Here is an 11,634-nt window from a genome sequence, read left to right on the forward strand (position 1 = left end):
AACCCTAAGAACAACCAATATCATCCATGTGTAGTAAGTGTGCAGTCTCATCAGATCCTAACATATCACATTCTATCCTTCATCCTTGAACGACATTCTACCCAGTTTTTAAGGATTTAGATTCCAGTTTTGGACATGGACAGAAACTGATGCCTACTGGTAATAGCTGTGTCTATCATCACTCAAATGAATCGCCATCCTTTCATCTTCACCTTCGCCTTGAGAGAATCCTATTTTGCATGATTTTCTCCTTGAAATTCCAACCCAAGGAGAGCGATGCATGGCTTTTGTTGTCACGGAGGATGGAAAATGACAAGCATGGAAAAGGAATACAGGATATCAGGATGCATACTAGAATAATGATGAAAACCAAACCTCAACACAGCAGGCTCAAAAGGTTTGGTGTAAAAATCTAATAAACTTCTCTCAAATTGTGAGAATAACACAATCAGGGACCTGACAACAGCAGCGTACACACAATTCCCATGGATTACAGCAGCTCAGAATTCAACTCCTGGGGAATATAGCATATGCTGGGCTTCATCCACGGTGGTACAGAGTAATGGTGCTGTATTACAGATTTAAGACAGACTTCCAAGTAATCAAGCAACGCTGTTCGCAGCAATACACTAGTAGCTGACGATTCAAGAGATGAATTGAATCTTGGTAGAATGGTAAAGCGGCAAAGGCCCAGGGATGGGGCTGACACTAGACGGGCAATGCCGCGAAACAATGCTTCTTCTATGGGTATGGTTCTGGCATTGGTTGCACAGACCAGGTGATACACCAGTATGATGTATTCTCTACAGGAGGTTGTCTTAAGATGAGTCTGTTGTCGACGGAGAACTGCTTCCTGATAAATCTGCAGGCCGCGACGTCGATCTAGTGTTGTATGAGTTGCAATGGCTGCACTTATGGCCAATCACGTGGAAGTCCACTTCTGAGACTTTGTTGCAGTCATTGCAAAGAACCCAAACCTGGAAATTTTAGCACAAGGGCAAAAACCACTGTTAGCCTGACTCAGCTACTAGATCCACACAAAAATACTCCCTCTGTTCCTAAATATAAGATGTTTTAGCATTTTTCTGATTCACATGTATCTAAACCCATTTTGATGTGTATGTTCACCAATTTCAATCCGCATAGTAGTCTACATTGAAATTATCTAAAACATCTTATATTTAGGAACGGAGGGACTATATGACTAATGTGTGACAGTTGGCATGACAATGGTCGTCTCATATCTTCAAAGGTTCAGATAGATCAAAAACACAATATGGGCCTATTCGGTTTGGAGGATTTTCATAGGAAACACATAGGAACAAGGATTCCAGAGGAAAATTTCCTATAGATGCATTCGGTTTGTAGGAAATGTGTACAGAAATATCGTAGGAATACTATTCATTTCCTCTGTTTTTGGAGGAAATTACACATCCACTCAAAGCTCATTTTACGCGTAGGAACGAGGCGAGTCAAATCCTTAGGATGGCAAGTGCCATGCTATAAAATTCCTATACTAGTTCTAATTCCTACATCATGAAATCCTCCAAACCGAATGAGCCCTATAATGGAACTTCCACCATTCGATGCTCATTTTCTGTGAGAAAGCTAATTTGTCAATAAAATAAGTGGCAGAAAATGGTTTCCGGGTGATTCTGAAAGTATGGCTAGTGAAGATGGTTTTGAATGTAGTATATATCAATGAGCAACATAACATTGGCTCGTGCACTAGCACAAACCAGTTTGGCAATGTAAGCTATGTCTGATTGGACTAAATAGTTCAATCACAAGAGAATACCTTGTAACGATATACAGGAGGCATAATTGTTGCTTCAATCTACAAAAGGAAAAGCAACTCATTATTGAAGCAAGCTCAAAAATATATCTAAATATTAAAAGCTGTCCAGAGCATCAATGCATCACAAAGTCAGAATACAATGAATATTTGTTGAGTGATTGTTGTAATGCACATGTCTGACATTTAGAAAATAAACGTTATACCTCTTGATCCAACATGCCCCAGTGAACTGTCATGTCAAGAGCTGTCTTAGAGCATATTGGACAAGTGTATCTGCAGCATCATAAGCCAATAAATAGTTACAACAGAAGCAACATCGGAGAGATTTTTAAAAAAAAAAGGAATAAGTGGGTACACATATATCTCCATGTTAACGCAAGTGGAAGGATTACTTATTATGGTCCACCATCTCAGCGAAACAGTCCATGTGCATCGTGTGTCCACAGTTTAGAACTCTTGTTCCTTTTAATGAATCAAATAGATACTGCACAGAAAATTTCACTATAAACATCTCAATAGTTCCAATAAGTGGAACAGTACAAGTTCCTGATGTTACCTCATAACAGATTGGGCAGTTCTGTCTCATTGAATCCTCCACACACTGATGGTTATCACGCAATGCAACAGCGTAACATGACCCTATTTATTGCAGAACAAATAGTTACGAAATTGAACATATTGATATTAGTATTACTAGAATTCATCCTGCACATCATATGTACCGTCGGCAGATTTAAATACAAGTGAACAAAGATAACTTTTTAATTTACACATTCTTTATTGGTAAATTTTCTATAACCTAGACATTACATGACTAGGACTAGATAGTGGACAAACTGTAAACAAATAGGCTCATGAGATCATCGTCAGCTGTTTCCCATGATTATTAAGGCAAGATCCATTGCAGTTACAAAAAGAACACAAGTTGATTTCAGTTCCAGCAGGAGAACGGGAAGTTTCAGGAAAAAGTATTTATGCTACTGCATCATGTAGATTACTCAAAGGCACAAATCAATCATGGCATTGTCATGAGTCTGGAACAAAAGTTAACACAAAGCCAGCATGATTATAGCATACCACACTTTGCACAGTGGAAGTAGTTTTCCTTGCCGCCAACCCTGGTTGATTTGAATAGAAACAGGGTTAAGACTTTGCTTGATAAGATAGAAGTGAAGATAGTGTTTAGAGCTCACCTGCATATGCCGCAATCATGGCAATGGTACTGCCCTTTCTCTGTCTGTAGCAAAAGACACTGCATCAGCTGATACGAACCACACTAAGTACATAAACACAGAAAACAAAATTGAGACATACGTCGTCATCATAAAACTTGCATACATCACAGAAGTATTCTCCCATATTGACTCCACATCTTACACACACTTGTGACACCTGAACAACACAAGAGTTTTAGTTTGAGCATAATGACATCCTACGAGACATGATTGCAAAGTAAAAAAAGTTTGTACTAGTATTTAAGTCGTACCGGTTGTTCAGTATCACAGAGTACACACACTACCTGTAGCAGAAAAGGACAACCGGTCATTCAGAATTTATGAACCTGCTGAGGTCTACAGATTGTACAGAAAAAGAAAGGGCTTGCGAGGCGTACTTTTTCAACATCCTGGCGACATATATTATGCCGATCACCCAAAGCCTACAGTGAAGACAATGCCATCAAAACTAGTTAAATTCAATAAATGCAGTTTGTTGCTCGTTAGCTGCTCTATGCAAACTGTCAACATCTAACAGTTGCCATTTTTCAAAGGGAAAGAGAACCCTCCCAGGGTGCCTTGGTGGGCACACATGGTTGTGAACCCACCCACCCACCCGGGTTCGAGGACTCGCCCCACTTTAAGTTAGACGTCCTCCCCCTTGGTCTAATTCTTTTTTTTCAAGGGAAGATGTTTAAACTCCAACAAGAGTGCCACGGAAAGGACCAAGCAAAGGAGCGAAATCGCGCCAAGAAATGCGTCAGACACCACGGAAAGATGGGGCAATTACATGGAACAAATATGATCCCTGGGGAAGAGCAAATCGCCCCACTTTAAGAATAAGTCAGGGAGGCGTCTTCCCCCTTGGTCTAATTCTTTTATTTGTTTTTTCCAATGGAAATGTTTAGACTCCAATAAGAGCAACTGTTCTCAATGAGTCTGACAAGTTCCCATTTTGCTAATTTACAGTTTTGATCTATTAAGAACATTAACTTATGTTTATACATTTATTTTGCCAGCACCCTGAAGATTTATTTTACCAGTTATTGAAATCTGACACGACGACTTATCGTGCATAACTTCAACCAAACAAGTTGTCCAAGATTAAATGAACGAAATTAAGATCAAAATTTAGAGCCATGGTGATTCAATATCGACGAACCAACTCAACTTGCAAGGTTGCCATGTTAGACTTGTTTGGAGTACGGACGATGGGGCCTTTATGGGGGATTTAGTTCCCTCTCAAGCACGAACTAACTCTACATCAACAAGGTGATAGTGCATTAGCCAATAATTGTTAAGCATCCCAGTGAAACTGTACATGGAGTAAGTGATGCTAATTACTACACGGCCATGGTGAGTTGGTTCCCACATGGATGAGCACGGTAATTATGCGGCCGTGGCGAGGAAAACAATAACTAGCAGCGTACCGTGGCGTGGTTAGTTGGTCTCCACATGGATGAGCACGGTAATTATGCGGCCGTGGCGAGCAAAACAATAGCTACTAGCAGCGTACCGTGGCGTCGTTGTGGCAATGGCGGCAGGGGAACACCTCCTTGCAGCAGGGCGCTACGATCTTGCATCTCCGCCGATAATGCTCGCACCTGCGCAGACCAGAGATGGATCACGATGTCCCGCGAGACGAAGCAATGAACCAATCGGACCAAGCAAAGGAGCGAAATCGCGACAACGGGCGCGGCAGACGCCACGGAAAGACGGGGCAATCGCGCGGAATCGAGCAAATTCGATCCCCGGGAAGGACGAATCGCAGCAAAAGGGGGGAGGGGAGGGGAGGGGACGCTGCCTAACCCGTGCTCCATCTTGCCCACGTCGCGGCGGCCCACATCTCCGTCGCCCGTGGCCTCGTGGGCGAGGTCGTCGTCGGCGAAGTGCGTTCCCCCCATCCCCGGCGGCGGCGTCGGCGGCGAGAGGGTGGTGGTGGGGAAGGGGAAGGGGAGGGAGGAGTCGGTGGCAGAGTGGTAGAAAGGAGTAAAGGAAGGGGCCTATGGGTCAAAATGGCGCGCGATACGAAGAGGGAAGGAAGGAAGGAAGGTGGAGGCCGGCGCTCCGCTAGGCCCCAACCCTTTTTCTTCCCTCTTGTTTTATTGGTCCGGAGCCGGAAGAGGAAGGCCGTCGCCAAGCCGGGAGTTGGACCCACTGCCTTAATTGCTAACTGTCCCCTCGCATCATCATCTCAGAAATTGTGGGAGATGGATTTCAGGATTTTCCATGTAACGGGTAGAATAGAATAATGTAACTAGAAATATATTCAAACTTCAGAATGGCAGAAGTTCAAGTTAAAACTCAATGAACAGAAAGCACATTTAAACTCGATAAACTTGCAACTGAAGGCTTGCCGTAGGGATGGAATGCTGACTTCACATTTTCTAAAATGGATGATTTCTAATGCACATCTTTCAACACAATACAATCACAGATGGTTACATACACATATATACACTTATTTGTACGCATGCACACTCTACTCCTATGAGCACTTCTGAGACATTGAGCTGACACAACATCATAAATTTGACGAAGTCATCATAGGAGCCTCTTGGTCGATGGAAACATCTCAAGTATGGAAGCTAAACACTGGTCTGTTGGTTCCACCATAAAAAATGTAATCATCTAAGCTATGCTCAGCTCAACCCTTACGGATGCAAAATCCGCACGAAATTCGTGGACAAAAAACGTGCAGGGTTGAACAGTGAAATTCAGGTGGTGGAAAAGCACCGTTATGTTAGGCAAGTCCTGTAGTCGCCTACTGCACCTTTTTTAATGGTCTGTTTGATGCCAACTTGTCAAGGAAGATAAAGAGATGAGGTGCGCACATGGCATGGGCCGCACGCACGCCAGCAGAGGAAGATGGCGAGATGCATCTTTCTCGCACGCACCTCCTTCCCTTTCTTCCTCCACCGGCTGCTCTACTTTATTCATTCAATTCCAAGTTTCAAACCGACAGAGTTCCGTTCGCTTGCACTCTTCCCTTGCACTACCATCTCATTCTTTTTGCTTGTTTGTTTGTTTGTGTGTATGCACCTGGTTGTTGAATTCTACTATTCCTGCTTGTATATTAAATTCATTCCTTCAAGGAGATGCGGAATTGCGTTTGTTCCAAACAGGTTGCTAGGAAAGTAGGCCAAGGGTCGATGTTCCTCTTCGGCGAAAGCGGAGTCGCTTGCTCAGAGTTTAGGAAGAAAGCGGAGTCGCTTGCTCAGAGTTTAGGAAGGACAATGACCCATGACGCAGTGGTGCACATTGACCGATGACGCAGTGGTGCACATTGACGAAGCCCTTTTTCTTGAGGTGTATGGGGGGTTTCTTGTGTGGCACTCAACTGTTTGTAACAGTTTTAGTCCCTTTTTCGTTAATTAACCAAACAACTCTCTTCTGCTTAATGAATGGATGAGGTAAACCTTTCGCCTCCGTTCAGAAACAAAAAAAGTAGGCGGCTTCCAGTTCGACCTTCATTACCAGATGTGCAGTCAACAACAACATAGAGCACTCGCTTCATATTATCAACTTACTGTCAGTCCGAAACAATCTCCGGTCTACAACATCTACGTATGGGCTAGAGATGAACAGCTAAATTTCCAATTGTGTATTGTACAGATTAACATCCAACGCTCTCTTGTGTACACTGTAAGACCACGACCAAAAATAATGAACCAAACTGTCGATGAACATAGTCTTGCAGCAACGGCTCAACGTAACAAGAACTTCGACAGATTCCATCAACGCGGTTCAGGCTATGCGTTTGCGGGTGCATCGGTCTGCATGTCGGCACCAGCTGGTTCGGCAGTGGTTCCCGCGTCGCTGGTCACCTCTGGCTCAGGGCCATTGGTTACAAGTCCGTTCTCAGAGGCCGCAGTCCCAGCACTCTCGATCGACTGCCTTCTTTCAATGCCTCCTGACTGCCTTCTCTCGATGCCTTCCAACTGCTTTCTCTCGATGCCTCCTGTCTGCTTTCTTTCTATGCCTCCGGACTGCCTTCTTTCGATGCCTCCTGACGACTTTCGATCAATGCTGCTGATCCCAGAGCCTGATCTTATAGGTAGTTGGCTGACAGCATCCAATAAGCTGGGGCACTCTGTGATCAGCACTCCTCCGTTGGGGTAGCATCGTCCAAAACATGCAGCACAATAAGGATATGCGACCTGAGATGAGATAGTGAACTTACATATGAGACTTCTCTGAGTCAAAAGAGAAATATCACAGAACTGGAATTTAGATCTGGTGGGTGTTGGGCCTTCAGCATATCCTGTTTTCTTTACTTTTCTGGAGGTAAACTTTTCCCCCCTACTTCCATTTGTGGTGCTTATGAAGCTTAAGTTACCTCAATAAATGCCTGGCAAAGTGAGAGGAAAAGGGAAGACTCATTTCCACGCAGCATCCGCATGGCATTGTATCTGACTAGGGAGTCAGAAACTGCTTGCAATCCTTTCACCACCTCCTGAGCAAGGACATGCTTCAAGCTCAATGGTGCACATGGTTTTAGCTCATTCATTGCTGCCGAAACACCTGCATCCAAGAGTATGAAATACGGACATGTCAACTTGTATACTCACTAGCACCATTAGAGCCAACACGTGAAGAATAGAAGTCAATTTCTGATAAATGTTACCAGTAAAACATACCATTAACAAACACTGCGAGAGGTGGATGCTCCATCAAAACAGAAGGTGGTGTCACATCATCAGAAGTATCATCCACAGCTCCATTTGTGACAAAGCCAATAGATGGCATCGGCACCCAACGATGTGAATCCAAGACAACCTAGCATGATTAGAAAATTTTATAGTGGTGTTAATTTATGGTGCTACAGTAATAATTGTAGGAGAAAGAGTGTAGGGAATTACAGAGTATAATTTGAAAGAACGAAGAAAGTGTCAACAACCTTATAATACGAATTCATCTTATGTTTATCTAGAGAAGAACGGAATAGCATGTCCAAACACGTAGTACATAGATGCTTACCTGAAAATTCTCAACCGCTGTACTCATATTCTTCGAGAATAAATTTAAAACCGCACTGCAAAGCAGATAATGTCAGGAAATACAACCCCTTTCCAGCATAGACAATAAATTTTAATAATCAAATACCAATTACTTTTCAAAAATTGGTGGAAGCAGGCAACGGAAATCCAGTCCAACCAAGCCGAGACCCATCGCACAATACTGCAAGATGATCAAGTGATAAAACATTACAAAAGATTCAAGCCTTTGGTGCAACTGTTACTCAGCTAGAAATTCAAACGAAAGCAAATGCTTACCATGCAGTTTTCAAGCATGTTTGACAGGGACCCACCTTCTGTTATATTTGGCAACATAACTTGAAGAGTGGTGAGGTGATTACTAACTTGGTGCATTGCCCAGCTGAAAAGCAGCCCACCGTCGCTGTTCTCTTCACTTCCAGATTTATCATTATTGAATATTGCTCGGTATTGATTGACAACATCAAATAGATGTGTCCTGTGGCAAGACACCATGCCTTTCAGATAATCATATACATTCCTTTGGTCCAGATCATCAAGAATCCCAGAAAGCCAAGCTTCCCTGCATCTCAGGAACTAGAACTTATATCAGAGTTAGGAGGCGAAGACAAACAAATTGTATTCTAACCCCTGTTATGACCTATAAAAAAGAAGCAGTGTAATGTCATAACTAATGTCTGCATTATTAATAGAAAAAGAGATTCTACCATACAACTAAGCATACTTGGTAACTCAAGAGACATGATAACCAGAAACAAATACTCATAAACAGAATGGTACTATCAAATAACTTGGAAGATTCAGAATACCTGTAGGCGTAATTCTGATTCACTGAACACTCCAATCCGGCGCAAATGTGCGACAATACGGAGGCATTCGGGTAACTGTAGGCGATAAAATGGACCAGACTTAGATACAAGTGTGCAGAAGATATTAGACAGATCAAGCAATCGTGGGCAAGAAATGATACTATTGAACACAAGGAAATACATTTACCACTACATGATAACATAATATACTTATAGCACTCAACTGCACAGAGGACAGCACAGAACAATCTGGGCCAGAGTAAAATATGAAAATGGTGCTTGACATAAATAGTCGACAAGCATCATCACCTGAATATTTGATCGAAGCTTTTGGAGAAGCTGAGAAATTAGTGATTGTATCGTCTTCTTGACTTCAGCAGCTAATCCTTGGATGACAGGTAAACTTCAATTGAAATAGCAAACAGTTAATGATTTTAATGACGGACCACAACAAAGTATTATGTTACTCGACTTACTCAGGGTGCAACTTCGAAATTTTACTAACAGAAGCTTCTAGATCGAGTGCCTCATCATAGTTCCCATTCCGTATGCATCTGTAAGCAGCAGCTTGTTGTTAGGGATTCATTATCGGTACAACATTTGAAGCTATGCAGTACAGGACAAGAATATGTGTCTATAATCCATACAAATTAAACAAAAACCAATGGCATATCAACAACATCAGTCAACTCAAATATGAAGCAAATATCCCAAGGAAACACTAACAATGCATGTCACATACGTGTCCATAAGTTGTGGGATTTCAAGCAGGTCAAGCAAGGTACTGTGGTTGGCTAGTAATGTCTGATTGAGCTTCCTCTCTTCCAAAATTTGATGTGCTGACTCAACAAACTCGGTGCAACCAGATGTTAAATTGGGTATCTCCTCTACCTGCAAAGAGTAAAAAAGATATTGTCAAGCATTTCATATTTTCATTTCCTACTTCCAACATGGCCTGAATCATACATAAGTCGTTATTGGATGAAGTAAAAGCTGCATAAGGACATGTACTTAATTTTAGCTCCCACCGTTGGCAGTAAGAAATGAACAACACTTGCATAATTTCCATTTTGCAGTATTTAGTGACAGACACTGGTTCAACAAACAATGGTAGTGGTTTTTCAGAGCAAGGTGATGCATAACATTAACAAATATGCATGTGGACTTGATCATTTTTCCTTGCGGTGCATATGATTATGGTCATGTTAATACTGTTAAAATCAATCACATAAGAAGCATATAAATAGCTAACAGTTTAGAGAAGAATGTTAGAATGTATGGTTCATAAGAGCCAATCAAATTTCTCGACCACACAGGAAAGCCAAACAACATTTGCGGGCAAACAAATAATTGAAGGTAATTGTTTCGTGTTTAAAATTGGACTCACTTGTAAGAAAGCAAGCAAGACAAATTCTCACGCAGTTATAAATAGGCAATAAACTGATGGAAACAAGAAGAAAAATGTGATTCCCACAGCAATCACAAGTGACAGCACAATCACATTTGCAGATGAACACACAGCAAAAACTACACCTCACATTTCCTGTTGCAATATCAAAATGAGATCTACTAACTATATGCCTAGATCATCCACCTCAAATTGCAGCATCCATCGGATCACTCAACCTAACTTTGTTCGATTTTCGCACAACAGAGTTAGTTAAGTTGAGATCTACTTACTGATCCATATAAAAGCAACAGATGTTTTTGACGCTAAGGTCATACAAAAATGGTACATGCTGCGACGGGCTGAGATCAGCTGACATTACCAGTGCCTCGAGGTGCTTGTCGAACCCCTCGAGCTGTGCCCGCACGAAGGAGAGCGCCTCGGAGGCGGCTATAAAGGCGGCGTAGTTCTCCACCGCCACTTCCTGCATCTGCCGCCGCACCCGCTCTCCGTCCACCCGCAGCAGCTCCGGCTCCTGCGCCGACACGAACATTACCACCAATACATCACGAGATCACTATTGCCACCGATTATGGTAACGACTACGGAATTTACGGGGCGCCGCAAGCGGGAGTGATCTCGGGGGCGTACCTTGTGGAGGCGCTCGATGGAGAAGGAAAGGAGCTCGGAGACGTAGGGCTGGTAGGCAGCTCCGGAGAGCGGAAGCACTGAAGCGCCTTCCATGTCGGCGCCGGCGGCGGGAAGTTCCGACGAGTGGCGGTGGCCCGCGTCGAGGAGGTCCATGGCGAGCGAGATCTGGAGGGAGAGAGTGGAGAAGGGAGGTTGGGGATTCAGCGGTTGAGACCCTCGGGGTTTTGTTCAGTTGTTCAGTTTAGTCCTTCAAAATTTTAGAATTTTAAAATAGTGGCATAGTAGGAAAATTTATTTTTAAATGTTTTTCTAAAGGGCAGCGCTAGGCGCCGGCGCACCGGCCCAAACGTTTCGGCCGGTCCCCGCGCAGCCGCACGATTAGTGTCCCCAGGACCGCACGATTCAGCGAGCTATCCTCACGCGCGTCCCCTTCTTCCTCGCTTCAGATTCACCATATCCTCCGCGGTGGTTTGCGCGTAGCACCCACCCCGCCGCTCGCTGGCTCACCACCGCCGCTCGTCGGCTCACCACGGCTGCCCGCCGGCTCGCAGGCGGACACGCCATGGCCGCTCGCCCCGCTGGACAACTGCAAAAAAAAATCTGTTTTGGCAGGTTCCAGCAAAATCAATTGTTGTTTCCAGCAAAAAAAAACACAAAGGTTGCAGCAAAAAAATACTAACACGGTCTCCGCCCTTGCCACCCAGCAAAAAAATCAGCGCGAGCACCACCTCGCCGGTGGAAGCAATCCCATGAGCCAGTTCCAGCAAAGAAAAATACA

General features: G+C 43.5%; 2 protein-coding genes across 2 annotated transcripts; both read right to left on the minus strand.

Moving 5' to 3' along the window:
• Positions 1–398: 398 nt before the first annotated feature.
• LOC123102632 (E3 ubiquitin-protein ligase MIEL1) lies at positions 399–5,095 on the minus strand. The gene is made up of 12 exons (XM_044524050.1): positions 4,822–5,095; positions 4,529–4,616; positions 3,411–3,455; positions 3,285–3,317; positions 3,113–3,190; positions 2,992–3,035; positions 2,876–2,916; positions 2,355–2,437; positions 2,191–2,282; positions 2,002–2,071; positions 1,799–1,837; positions 399–977 (listed from the first exon to the last, which is right to left on the minus strand). The coding sequence occupies exons 1-12, from the start codon at positions 4,914–4,916 to the stop codon at positions 819–821; spliced, it is 867 nt and encodes a 288-aa protein (XP_044379985.1). The 5' UTR covers positions 4,917–5,095; the 3' UTR covers positions 399–818.
• A 1,400-nt stretch (positions 5,096–6,495) lies between these two features.
• LOC123102633 (conserved oligomeric Golgi complex subunit 8) lies at positions 6,496–11,081 on the minus strand. The gene is made up of 12 exons (XM_044524051.1): positions 10,857–11,081; positions 10,588–10,740; positions 9,561–9,709; positions 9,295–9,372; positions 9,128–9,221; positions 8,819–8,893; positions 8,289–8,585; positions 8,126–8,193; positions 7,993–8,047; positions 7,653–7,791; positions 7,352–7,536; positions 6,496–7,172 (listed from the first exon to the last, which is right to left on the minus strand). The coding sequence occupies exons 1-12, from the start codon at positions 11,007–11,009 to the stop codon at positions 6,765–6,767; spliced, it is 1,854 nt and encodes a 617-aa protein (XP_044379986.1). The 5' UTR covers positions 11,010–11,081; the 3' UTR covers positions 6,496–6,764.
• Between the last annotated feature and the right edge of the window lie 553 nt (positions 11,082–11,634).

Source organism: Triticum aestivum, chromosome 5A (assembly GCF_018294505.1).
Source record: "Triticum aestivum cultivar Chinese Spring chromosome 5A, IWGSC CS RefSeq v2.1, whole genome shotgun sequence".
Taxonomy (NCBI): domain Eukaryota; kingdom Viridiplantae; phylum Streptophyta; class Magnoliopsida; order Poales; family Poaceae; genus Triticum; species Triticum aestivum.